At 30.5% G+C, this 14,686-nt stretch overlaps 1 protein-coding gene across 21 annotated transcripts in view; it reads left to right on the top strand.

Moving 5' to 3' along the window:
• The window catches only part of LOC139487692 (transmembrane channel-like protein 7), a 65,739-nt gene that overhangs the window by 11,087 nt on the left and 39,966 nt on the right, over positions 1–14,686 (top strand). For 19 of the 21 annotated variants that reach the window (XR_011655866.1, XR_011655861.1, XR_011655859.1 and 16 more), the window contains exon 2: positions 14,368–14,644. Coding sequence is in view for 15 of the 21 variants with exons in the window: in XM_071272669.1 (XP_071128770.1) it covers positions 14,368–14,644 (277 nt within the window). In the remaining 6 variants the exon portion in view is untranslated. Of the gene's footprint in view, positions 1–8,536; positions 8,648–14,367; positions 14,645–14,686 lie in introns of those variants that run through there. The other 2 variants (XM_071272673.1, XM_071272661.1) reach the window with 2 other exon arrangements.

Genomic DNA, 14,686 nt, shown 5'->3' with positions numbered 1-14,686 from the left:
CTTTTACTTTGAAACGGTTTTATTCAGTATCTTTTACTTTGTTACGGTTTTATTCAGTATCTTTTACTTTGTTACGGTTTTATTCAGTATCTTTTACTTTGTTACGGTTTTATTCAGTATCTTTTACTTTGAAACGGTTTTGTTCAGTATCTTTTACTTTGTTACGGTTTTATTCAGTATCTTTTACTTTGTAACGGTTTTATTCAGTATCTTTTACTTTGTAACGGGTTTATTCAGTATCTTTTACTTTGTTACGGTTTTATTCAGTATCTTTTACTTTGTTACGGTTTTATTCAGTATCTTTTACTTTGTTACGGTTTTATTCAGTATCTTTTACTGTGTAACGGTTTTATTCAGTATCTTTAAATTTGTTACGGTTTTCTTCTGTATCTTCTACTTGGACACGGTATAATTATATATCTTTTACTTTGTAACGGTTTTATTCAGTATCTTTTACTTTGTAACGGTTTTATTCAGTATCTTTTACTGTGTAACGGTTTTATTCAGTATCTTTTACTTTGTTACGGTTTTATTCTGTATCTTTTACTTTGTAACGGTTTTATTCAGTATCTTTTACTTTGTAACGGTTTTATTCAGTATCTTTTACTTTGTTACGGTTTTATTCAGTATCTTTTAATTTGTTACGGTTTTATTCAGTATCTTTTACTTTGAAACGGTTTTATTCAGTATCTTTTACTTTGTTACGGTTTTATTCAGTATCTTTTACTTTGAAACGGTTTTATTCAGTATCTTTTACTTTGTTACGGTTTTATTCTGTATCTTTTACTTTGTAACGGTTTTATTCAGTATCTTTTACTTTGTTACGGTTTTATTCTGTATCTTTTACTTTGTAACGGTTTTATTCAGTATCTTTTACTTTGTAACGGTTTTATTCAGTATCTTTTACTTTGTTTCGGTTTTATTCAGTATCTTTTAATTTGTTACGGTTTTATTCAGTATCTTTTACCTTGAAACGGTTTTATTCAGTATCTTTTACTTTGTTACGGTTTTATTCAGTATCTTTTACTTTGAAACGGTTTTATTCAGTATCTTTTACTTTGTAACGGTTTTATTCAGTATCTTACTTTGTTACGGTTTTATTCAGTATCTTTTACTTTGAAACGGTTTTATTCAGTATCTTTTACTTTGTTACGGTATTATTCAGTATCTTTTACTTTGTTACGGTTTTATTCAGTATCTTTTACTTTGTTACGGTTTTATTCAGTATCTTTAACTTTGTTACGGTTTTATTCAGTATCTTTTACTTTGAAACGGTTTTATTCAGTATCTTTTACTTTGTTACGGTTTTATTCAGTATCTTTTACTTTGTAACGGTTTTATTCAGTATCTTTTACTTTGTTACGGTTTTATTCTGTATCTTTTACTTTGTAACGGTTTTATTCAGTATCTTTTACTTTGTAACGGTTTTATTCAGTATCTTTTACTTTGTTACGGTTTTATTCAGTATCTTTTACTTTGAAACGGTTTTATTCAGTATCTTTTACTTTGTTACGGTTTTATTCAGTATCTTTTACTTTGTTACGGTTTTATTCAGTATCTTTTACTTTGTTACGGTTTTATTCAGTATCTTTTACTTTGAAACGGTTTTATTCAGTATCTTTTACTTTGTTACGGTTTTATTCAGTATCTTTTACTTTGTAACGGTTTTATTCAGTATCTTTTACTTTGTTACGGTTTTATTCTGTATCTTTTACTTTGTAACGGTTTTATTCAGTATCTTTTACTTTGTAACGGTTTTATTCAGTATCTTTTACTTTGTTACGGTTTTATTCAGTATCTTTTAATTTGTTGCGGTTTTATTCAGTATCTTTTACTTTGTTACGGTTTTATTCAGTATCTTTTACTTTGTAACGGTTTTATTCTGTATCTTTTACTTTGTTACGGTTTTCTTCTGTATCTTTTATTTTGTTACGGTTTTATTCAGTATCTTTTACTTTGTAACGGTTTTATTCAGTATCTTTTACTTTGTTACGGTTTTCTTCTGTATCTTCTACTTGGACACGGTATAATTGTGTGTCTTTGTTACGGTGTTGTAACGGTTTTCTTCTGTATCTTTTATTTTGTTACGGTTTTATTCAGTATCTTTTACTTTGAAACGGTTTTATTCAGTATCTTTTACTTTGTTACGGTTTTATTCAGTATCTTTTACTTTGAAACGGTTTTATTCAGTATCTTTTACTTTGTAACGGTTTTATTCAGTATCTTTTACTTTGTTACGGTTTTCTTCTGTATCTTCTACTTGGACACGGTATAATTGTGTGTCTTTGTTACGGTGTTGTAACGGTTTTCTTCTGTATCTTTTATTTTGTTACGGTTTTATTCAGTATCTTTTACTTTGTAACGGTTTTATTCAGTATCTTTTACTTTGTTACGGTTTTCTTCTGTATCTTCTACTTGGACACGGTATAATTGTGTGTCTTTGTTACGGTGTTGTAACGGTTTTCTTCTGTATCTTTTATTTTGTTACGGTTTTATTCAGTATCTTTTACTTTGAAACGGTTTTATTCAGTATCGTTTACTTTGTTACGGTTTTATTCAGTATCTTTTACTTTGAAACGGTTTTATTCAGTATCTTTTACTTTGTTACGGTTTTATTCAGTATCTTTTACTTTGTTACGGTTTTATTCAGTATCTTTTACTGTGTAACGGTTTTATTCAGTATCTTTTACTGTGTAACGGTTTTATTCAGTATCTTTAAATTTGTTACGGTTTTCTTCTGTATCTTCTACTTGGACACGGTATAATTATATATCTATTACTTTGTAACGGTTTTATTCAGTATCTTTTACTTTGTAACGGTTTTATTCAGTATCTTTTACTGTGTAACGGTTTTATTCAGTATCTTTTACTGTGTAACGGTTTTATTCAGTATCTTTAAATTTGTTACGGTTTTCTTCTGTATCTTCTACTTGGACACGGTATAATTATATATCTTTTACTTTGTAACGGTTTTATTCAGTATCTTTTACTTTGTAACGGTTTTATTCTGTATCTTTTACTTTGTAACGGTTTTGTTCAGTATCTTTTACTTTGTTACGGTTTTATTCTGTATTTTTTACTTTGTAAAGGTTTTATTCAGTATCTTTTACTTTGTAACGGTTTTATTCTGTATCTTTTACTTTGTAACGGTTTTATTCAGTATCTTTTACTTTGTTACGGTTTTATTCAGTATCTTTTAATTTGTTACGGTTTTATTCAGTATCTTTTACTTTGAAACGGTTTTATTCAGTATCTTTTACTTTGTTACGGTTTTATTCAGTATCTTTTACTTTGAAACGGTTTTATTCAGTATCTTTTACTTTGTAACGGTTTTATTCGGTATCTTTTACTTTGTAACGGTTTTATTCAGTATCTTTTACTTTGTAACGGTTTTGTTCAGTATCTTTTACTTTGTTACGGTTTTATTCTGTATCTTTGACTGTGTAACGGTTTTATTCAGTATCTTTTACTTTGTTACGGTTTTATTCAGTATCTTTTACTTTGTAACGGTTTTATTCTGTATCTTTTACTTTGTAACGGTTTTGTTCAGTATCTTTTACTTTGTTACGGTTTTATTCTGTATCTTTTACTTTGTAACGGTTTTATTCAGTATCTTTTACTTTGTAACGGTTTTATTCAGTATCTTTTACTTTGTAACGGTTTTGTTCAGTTTCTTTTACTTTGTTACGGTTTTATTCTGTATCTTTTACTTTGTAACGGTTTTATTAAGTATCTTTTACTTTGTTACGGTTTTATTCAGTATCTTTTACTTTGTAACGGTTTTATTCTGTATCTTTTACTTTGTTACGGTTTTCTTCTGTATCTTTTACTTTGTAACGGTTTTATTCAGTATCTTTTACTTTGTTACGGTTTTCTTCTGTATCTTCTACTTGGACACGGTATAATTGTGTGTCTTTGTTACGGTGTTCTCTGCATATCTGCTACTACTTTGAAAAGTTTGTTCTTTAGATCTTTTACTTTGAAAATGTTTTACTCTGTATTTTCTATTTTGTAAAGTTTCCCAGTCAGTCTCTAAATATGGGTAGTCAGTATTAAGTAATGACAGGGAATCAATCATATAATGTTTACCACTTTTAGTTGAAGTTTTTTTAAGTTTGGAAACCGAATATCCCAATTGTCCCACACTTCACGAGAATACTCAAGTATAGTGCGAATTTTGACCAGGTACATTAATTTTTCCTAGTTCTGTCTGATCATTTTAAGTTATAATTATCTTAAAACTCCATTATAATATAGGGTTATTGCATGAATATTGGGGAATATTGTCCCGAGTAGAATTTTATATTGCACGAGCTTGCGAGTGCAATATATGTTCTACGAGGGACAATATTCCCCAATATTCATGCAATAACCCTTTTATTGTATAGCAATATAATATTTGAAAGTAAAAAATGGTTTAAACTCAGATTTTGTCGTTGATGACTTCATGAATTTTGACGATTTAGTGCACTAGTGCAATATTAGAATTTATTGCACGCTAACTTTTGGTTACTTTCTGTGGGAAATATTATATTGCTATACAATAATAAGGTATATTTTAGCAATATTGTGTATTTTACTTCGTGTCCTGAAACTACACCTTAAGACTTGACCTGTTAGATATTGATCTTCTACTGAACGGAAATAATTATTTGTGTTCTCAGTGTGTCAGCAAATCATTATTTCCGTTTAATCAGATATAAAACACATCCAATGGTTTTAGACCAAACACTAAGTTTAATCGCCAACTTTAAGTCTTCTCTTCTGGGTGTGAAATAGATCAGCTATGGCAAGCCGTTTCCGTCAAAACTATATTTCGGACATTTAAGGCTTAAACATGGTATTGACAAGAACGTCAAGAAGTGCAATACCAAACAATGTGTCATCAGCAAAATGTCCAGTCACAAATATCATTAATATATAAGTAGTCATAATTGCTGCACTGCTGAAAGGTCGCAACTTGAAAACTGAAATAATCTCTCAGTTTGTCGTCAAGTTAAGTTCACAACCAAAAGGTATTACCCATGCAGATACAAGTCAATATGTGAGCTAATTTCATGCGGCTTCGTATTGAAACGTGCATGGGTCATGATTTCCCAAAGACTTTTTTATTGAAAAAAAATTTCAATGTCGAAAAAAACTATTTTAAACGCATTGTAGTATTGTTATGAAGTATTATATAAGTGAATTGATTTTGTTCCAAATATATACCAGACGCATTGATTGACGCTTATTCAATAAGTCTTTTATCAAACAAAAAAAAAGGTGATGTCAGGGTTTTTTAAGCTAACGTGCTTATATATTCTACTTACAAACCAAAGAAATTCAAAACTAGTTTAGCATAAATGTGATGACTCTATCGTAATCTCTCATTTTGAATTGCATTAGTTTGGTCGTATCACCCCAAAATTATTTAAGTCTTTTATATTTTAGAATAATTACATTAGATGTGTGTTTCATTATAATACGTTATTCTGATTGGCTAACTAGAACTCTCGTGATATTCCTTAATTAATTGCATTATACAATGCAACTTTTCATGCATGATTACACAAGGCCCAACAATAAGTGCACAGGGAAATGAAATAAAAACTTGATAAAAGGCGTGTTTTCATGATCCTATAGGTAAAAATGTAATTATAAGTATTGAATGCTTTTTTCCGTAACTTTATAGGGTTGTAAAAGCGTTGACCGTGCGCACATTTTTAGTATGAAGCGCTTCTGCGCTTCATACAAAATGTACTTCGGGCAACGCTTTTACACCCCAATAAATTTACAAAAAAGAGCATTAAATTCTTAATGGAGAGTCTAAAATTGCGTATTTATTGGTATAACACTGATAAACCAGAAATCGTATATATTTATAGTCTAAACGGCTCAAGATTCAATATTAACTTACGTCAGTTTTCAATTCAATTCTTTATTAACCAAATGTTTTACAACATATAGGTACATGTATAATTTTTAAATATGGCCACTTTTTAAAAGAGTCCTTAATTAATTAAAAAAAAACATTTTATCTATAGGCCTAGTTCAATAATCCTTTTAATTTACCATCTGATAATCAATCTTTCACCTTAAAACATGGGGCACGTTATTTATAGAGAATAAAAACAATCTTTCACCTTAAAACACGGGGCACGTTATTTATAGAGAATAAACCTAAAATGGTTTATACCATATTTATGATGTAGAATATTTACAATTGTTAATAAGCAATCAAAATCCATTTAATCATCATTAAATGTATCTTCTAATCTTGTATTTATATCCAGAAGGAGAACAGTAGGTCAGTTGTTAGGCTATAAACCGAACTCAAAGAATTTTCTGAACGCAATGGCGTATTATTGCAGGATAACATGTATTTCTTTAATATGCGGAGGGGGGAATCTTTATTGTCAATTTCTTTCTGTAAATCTACAAATATTATTGGAGGTAAAAAACAGAGATAAAAAAAAAACACTATAGAAAGTGATATTCAATAATGTAATGAAAAGTGTTTGCTAAGCGTTCAGTGGCAAATAGTTTATGCATCCAAATTGAAAAGAGTAAAACGAAAACTCCCTTTCGCATTGGATAGATAGCACAATTAATTCAAAATGACCATATTTTCATATTTCAGTCAACTTTAGGGGTGTCCAACATAGTAATCTAGATACGTGTATTGTATCCCCCACACCTTGGAAAAAAATATTCAAGCGGAATTATTTGGGGGAAGCATAAAATCTTCACAACATAAAACACGTGTTTCTCACTTTTGATTTAGTATTCGCCTGGTGACTTTGGTTCCTTTATACGGGAAGTGGGTATACATGTACATACGCAAGTCCAGTTTAAAATACATCTACAATGTATGTACCCAACGCTAAAAACAAAACTTTCTTTAAAAGATCTCCTCTTTATATCTTGAATGATATTGACTTAAGTTGTCAAGACATAGGATTACATATGTCATGTAGATAGCTTAAAGATCTTTAAACTTTAGATGTGTATATCAATAACTTGTTATAATCGTTCTATTTTAGCACAAGATGACAGTTTACGAATAGATAGGAAAGAATTGTCATCAATTTGAAAACCTATCATGTACTTATTTCCTCATATGAAGATAAAATCTTAGTCCGTTTGTTTAGTCATATCTTATTTGAGGTCTTGATATTTCACGGCTAATAAATAAATAATTTATTGGTATTGTAAATAAACAATATTTCATTAAATAAAATGTTCTATAAATAAAAATTTTAACCGAGAAACAACAATTTACTGTATACGTATTATATAATTGGTTTTATAACTTAATCAATAATTTGTTAATGGCTTTGTCAATATTTATACATCCATCTTGATTAAATGATCAATGTTGACATGCACCAATATAATATTCAAAATCTATCTAAAAATATTTTCAATTCAAAGTGTATTTATAAAATATATTTTAGTTTACAACAACAACCAAATACAATTAAAAGTGACATCACTTTCAATACACACCTTTTTTTCTTTTTTATACGCCCGTCAAAATCAGACGGCACGTAGTATGGTATACAAATGTCCGGCGTCCGCCTGTCTGTCCGTCCGTCTGTCTGTCCGGCGTAAACATGTCGGACCGTAACTTAAGAACGACTTATCCTTATTTCATGAAACTTTATATAGTTGTTTCATATGATAGTCAAACGATCTGCATACTTTTTGTTGAAAATTAGATTAAAACTTTTTGAATTACGGGACTTTGTAACTAAAACAGGGGTGTGGTTTTTTTTCACATGTCGCGCCGTATCTCATTTATAAACGATTTATGATTGTTGCTTAAAACTTTACACACTTTTTAGTTATATTAATCAAAAGATTTGTATACTTTTGGTGATGATTCCAAATTTTAATTTATTTCAGAGTTCTTGAGCTTTTTGTAAAAAAAAAAAAAGGGGGGTCACATGTCCCGCCGTATCTCAAAAACGATTTATGATTATTGCTTTAAAGTTTCCACACTTCTTAGTTGAATTAATCTAAAGAACTGTATACTTTTGGTGATGATTCAAAATGTTATTTTAGAGTTATTGGGTTTTTTGTATAAAAAAAAGGGGGGGGGGGGGTGTTTTCATATGTTGCGCCGTATCTCAGAAACTCAGTTTATTTTCAATCTATGAGTTTGAATGTTCTTCTGGTATCTTTCGCCCTTTTTTATAAGTATATGAAAATTAATAAGTACATGTTAAAAGACAAATGAAAAGTTTAATCATTAATCATTTATTTCAAAGTTATATGCCGGTTCAGATTTTAAATTGAATACCAAAGTTGAGCAATGTTTTTTGAAAACATCTTTTTTCAATGAATTCGGATCCGGATCTGTATATAGCTGTTAACAAACACGATATCGTCATTCCTTTAGGAGTTCTATTTCTACCCTTAGACAAAAGAATTTCCATATTAGATCCTTTTATCTATTTACACTTACAATATACTTTTATTTACACTTCCTTCCTTTGCGGGTGGAAATCGATGGTCATACGAAATACTTTTATCTGTAAATCAATATAGTAGTTAATGAGTCACCTGTCCTGTACAGGATCTACATATCTATCAAGACAATAAAAGTGAAAAAAAATGGCAGGATTTAAATTCACATCATGGCTTCTAGATCAAGTTCAGGGTAGGATATTTCATCTGAATGTGTCTTTGATCAAATTTTCTTTTTTATTTAAAACTATTGTGTACTTAACAAGTAGGGTTATACCCTCTGTCAGTCTGGAGATGTTTGTATGTTTAAACTATTCTTTTAATGACAATCACTAAACTGGATTTTATGGACAAACTGTTTGCTTTGACAAGGAAATCCCTTGTTTAAATTTACAAAGTAACATATATATAAGAATCTTAGAATGATAATCCACATATTTTGTTACTTTAAAGGCCGTAAATGTTTATGAGCATATTTTTATCCGACGTAAAACACATTTACTGAATAGCTAACCATATGGGAACGACTCGGATGATTATTTGTATGGCATTTAACAATCTCGATATACTACACTCGTAATACCTTTTTTGAGATAACAGATGTTCCTAATAGGTTTCACATCAACTCGCTCGGTTCAGGGTGGATCCTGGGGGTGAGGGATGAAATGGCGTGCACCCCCCTCCATCGCCTCTTTTTTATCGCCCCAAAAAAAATGTAAATAATTTTTAGTATGAAAACGTCCAAAAATGTCGACTCGCTACTCTCGGTACTACATTTTCTTGATCTCTGCGGTAATCGAAATTATATTTGAGATAACACCTGTTCTGAACAGGCCATGTCACTCATACCTAAGATGACACATGCTCCTAACAATTGACACCAAGAAGTTGTCACGTTACTCACACCCTTGATAACACGTGTTCTGAACAGTTATTCCAAATATACCGGGAAAAAATAAACAAACAACTGATGCTTATAACATGGTCATCAGTGAATTAATGAAAGTGATAACACACTTTAACAAATTATTGTTAATTGTTAAATAAAAAAACAAGGTCGAAAATCGACTAATAAGCATAATGTTAAGTAAGTAATAAACAATAATTAAAGATAAAAGAAAAGACACGTACTCTTAACAGTTAAAGCATTCATATTATGCTTTCGTAGGTAGTTTTTTTTACCTCACTCCCAACCTAAATACAAACAGTAAACTTTTACTACTAAATGAAGAAAATTACTCTTGTTATAACATCTAGAACTTGTTATTGTATTATTTCTGCGAACACGTGTCTCTTGACGAACCTTTCTTAAAGTAGACTCGAGGCCAAAGTTCAACTTTTGATATACTAGTAGATCACGAGTTTTAATATTTACATTTTGAGAGCCTGTTGTGAAAATTCAATAAAGTTTTATCACGGCCGACAATCGGCTAACCGAGAGATTGGTCGGTTAATCTATATTGAGTATGTGGCTATATCGGCGGTGGGTCTGTTAATCGGGTTGGCTAAAGTCTGTTAATCAGGTGTTATCGAGGAAATCATTGGAAATTCTGCATGTTTCATTGTATAACTTTTTAAATATATGTTTATCATAAAAATTATTCATGTCTAACAAAACAATTCAATGTACCGAATCCAGTGGTGTAATTATTATTTTTCTAGCTTCGATGTACGATCTATAAAATGAAAAGGCGTGTTACTCATCAATAAATTTATACACATTTTACACACACAAAATGTACACAAAAAGACACGTTGGTTGAATTTACTTGCATGCGATATTTTGAACATCGAACAAAGACAGGCATTATGTTTGTCAACCAAGTTGATATCATTGTGTGAAAAATCTACACAAAAATCTGTATTTTGGTGACATAAATCAATCTTTATTTAAAACCTGGTCTGTTAATGGGTCGGATGTATAAAACCCGGTCTGTTAATTGGTCTGTTAAGAGTTATGAATGGCAAGAAAAGTATAATTTTATTGCTGTATGGGGTGTTATCGGATCAAATGGGTAGGCTCAAGACGAGTGGCTAAAATATACGGAAACAACACATGAGCAATGAAACATAATATATACGGAAACACTAACATGAACAATGAATTTAGGCCATGAATATTGAAAACTGACATAAAAAAAGTGTAATATTAAAGTATTATTATACATCATGTTAAAATACCATATTTTGATTGCCTAATACGAAGGTGTTAATTTACTCTATCACTAGCTGAGTGGGTGACAATTTTTTGGAATGTCACCCTCTCGGCTAGACCAATCAAAAATCGGCAGTTTAAACGACAATGAATTGAATCTACATCAAGTTATTTTATAGACAATGCTTAAAGTTCTAATTTACTATACAACGAAGCGTGGAACGACTCAAACTTATTTCATTTACAATTGTTGGAAAAACTATTTCACTTCTTAATATTTTTACTTTAAAACCTATAAATCATTGTGTGTTATGCTTATTGTTGATATTAAACGCATTCGTTCACCATCGATGGGTTTCAACTGGTGATGTACATTTCATCATGTTCATTGTGATGTATATTTCTCAGCCAGATATGAGGCCTTTTGAAAGGGGTATTTACCCAAAATTTAAATAACATAAATAACAATAACAAAATAACAACAATGGAAAATATTTTTTTTCTTGATAGCAGAGCTTTTTTTCCGTTTCGGGCCTAATCCTTGAATCGTTTATATGTCAAGTCAATGCACTACTATTGTCTATTTACTTCACTTCTGATGATTTTTCAAATACCCGTTACGCTGTCAAGTACGTGACTACATAGAAAATACTTTATAATAAAACTCATCTGTTAAAGAAAATGATGATAGGACATTCATTATAATAAATCAAATATCACATAGCTGAGAGGGTGATAGAGCAGATCGGTATCCCTCGAAAAATCATTGTCAACCTTGGCTTCGCCGCGGTTGACAATGTTTTCTCGGGACCCAATCTGCTCTATCACCCTCTCAGCTATGTGTTATTTATATCTTATCACATATTTGTTACGGATACGGATACATTTTTAAGATTTACCTGTTATGTTTCATTAAATTGTTATAATTGAACTTTTTCCCCCTCTTTTCTGCAACACTTAAATATGTGATAAATAGCTTAAAGATTATAACATGTTTTTCCATATTTGCCCTGGTATCCTCGACCCATCGAGTCTCGGGATGATACCAGGGCTAATATAGAAAAGGGCATGTTATAATCTATACATATTGATTTCATCCAAGAATGGTCGCATATATCATGTGGATTCTGTTTAGGTTGTCATGAATGACACTAATTTGTATCTAAATTGGTATTAACCAGTATATAAATCAGAGATAAACGTCGTAATGTAACTAAACATCAGTAAGTAAAATATATTGGGATGCTCGAATATATAAAGAATAAAGAAATAATAATGAGTAAGATAAAATAAAATGTACAGAAAAGTAACAGACAATTTAAAGAATATAGAAATAAACAACACCCCCAATCCGGACCCTCATTGTATACACGAGAATCTGGATGGAAACACAGAATATATAGAATAATAGATAAGGACAGTAGGAAGTGATGCATTAATAAAAAAAGATAGAAAAAAACTGTTTGAGAATAAAGACATGAAACTCCCCTGGGTGTTGAAACAGTAACGGATTGCTATGTACTCATATTGGTAATAAATGCTAAAAGTTTACATGCGGACAACTGCAGTTCTCCTCTGCACTTATGTAGAAAGGAACTAAACGGAATAAAATGAATTAAAACTTAAGATAACCAAATGTAGCTGCATTCGCTCCTTTCCATTTACTTCGTAAACAACAGATGATTCAGTAATAGAAGAAAAGAACCAATCGGATGATGTTGACGATTTAGAGTTTAACGTCCAGTGACAAATATCATGTGCATATTAGAACGACAACACGTTATATGTACCCTGTGTTGTATTAGAAAGACACTTTCGGACGGATTTGAGACCGTGCTACTTTGAACAGACACAAAAATTAAGGCTGAAGAAAACGTTAATAATAGATTCATGCATATTCCAGCAGGCAATCCATATCCATATATTGAAGTGACACACTCCTTAATAAAATGCAACGGAAGTCAAAATAAAAATGTTCTTACTAGAAGGATACTGTTGCAGCGTATTGTCATTTTTTTTTTTACTCAAGAGCATCTCATTCTTAACTTTTTCAAAGGGAAAATATAAAGGTAGCACAACTATTGTCGTGGCTAAATAACTCTTAACTGACACAATTTCAATTGTCCAACCCATTAACAGACTTTATTCCCATAATGTTCACTAAAACGTGGTATTACTGACGTTATATTACAATTATGAAATATTTACTAATTTCAATTTATATTTTAAACCAAAGTACGATTTTGTGTCCTTTAAATGATATCTAAAATTGTTTTTTTTTCGCCTTTCATTACAAAATTGCTATGCGTATAAGCATAAATACTACATACTTGCGCGACGCCTTTTAGTTTTACCGAAAACTGCGCAGACTATGAAATGTTTTTACAGTTGGAAAATGTTCTATGATATACATCATTTTGTCAGACACTTTTCTTTTTTTGATTTGATTCTTATAATGTACCTAAAAGCTGTATATTTAATAGATTTTAATATTAAAATTGTGCGTTTTACTCTTAACAGACGTATGTATAACCAACCCGATTAACAGACCAACCGCCGATATAGCCGCATACTCAATATAGATTAACCGACTATCTCTCGGTTAGCCGAGTGTCGGCCGTGTTTATAATCCTGATAAAAATAAGCATTCTTTCTTTCCTGGGTTTTATAATAATTTATGAAAGTAACTGTTTTGCGAAATTGATCAGGTTTTACATATATCAATTATAGATATGCATTGATGAATGTTGCACGTGAATGATCCTGCAGTTAAAATTGGTTTTATAATTATTTATGAAAGTAACTGTTTTGCGAAATTGATCATGTTTTACATATATGAATTATAGATATGCATTGATGAATGTTGCACGTGAATGATCCTGCAGTTAAAATTGGCTTTATGATAAATTGATGATACATGATATACATTTTTACACTTTGAATTATTCAAAGTCATTATTACATATGGAGAAATCATGTAGAATGAAATTAATATGTATAAGAGACGTAAACCTTTACAATCGTGGTTTTGATTCATTGGTTAATTGATGTTGCTGCACGCAGTATCAACGAAAAAGGATGTATCGTAACTAGAAAGTTGAAATTACGGATCGGCATTGTCTACGAATACTTTTTCTTGTTAAATGCGAATGTAGATATAAGAAGAGGTAATGGACAAACGCAGATTCATGTCTACTCTAAACAATATTGCATGCATATTCCGAACGATCCCGAGCTCAGAAAAGTTATGAATAAGTTATAGAGACTATCGGCGATCTGCCCTGATTACAATTTTGCCTAAATTTACTAGTTGGCCTAGTCTAGTTAAAAATATAAACAAAAGTGTGCATCTTAGCTATTCTGACTCATACATTCAAAATATATATTTCTTAACAAAATGGTTGGATTCGCGCCTGGATGTCTTCAATAAAACAAATCCTTCTTCGTTCATTTGTTGTTTACGAGTTTACTTGGAAATGTATCAAAGCAAAAAGAGAAATAAAAGAGCAAATTAAATCAAGGAATTGAAACAATAACATTCATACAAAGAAAGATACATCTATATACTTGAAAAAAAACTATTGGGGCTTCTTAGTTATATTTATTTGATGCTTTCATATGAAAAATAACACCCCATCTTATGTTCTTCATAATTAATATAAACAAATGTTTGTAACAAAACAATTAGGTCTATGCTATAATGATTATATATTAATCAGATTCATGTTATATTAATTTGTATAACTTTATGTTTTCAGTGGAGTCCAGAAACAGAAACAAGGACCAAGTTTCGGCAATAGTCAGTATGTTACCGAGCAAACAACATTTACATTCAAATCTTGGTTTGTCTAAATCTAGAAAAACAATAGCAAAGCGACGACAAAAAAACAGGGTTCATCCAGAGGAAAATCTTGACGAAGAACTTGGTGAATTCGGAATAAATCAGAAATACATTCAAAACGAAGAGGAACAATGGAAAGCATTAGTTACAATAAAATCTTTACCATGTTCAATGGCAACCAAGAGAACAATAAAGTAAGTTATGTGAAGTTTACCATGTTCTATGGCAAAAAGGAG

The sequence above is a fragment of the Mytilus edulis genome, chromosome 9, assembly GCF_963676685.1.
Source record: "Mytilus edulis chromosome 9, xbMytEdul2.2, whole genome shotgun sequence".
NCBI classification, from domain to species: domain Eukaryota; kingdom Metazoa; phylum Mollusca; class Bivalvia; order Mytilida; family Mytilidae; genus Mytilus; species Mytilus edulis.
Note: the sequence above shows the minus strand (reverse complement) of the source record. Positions and strands in the feature narration are given on the sequence as shown.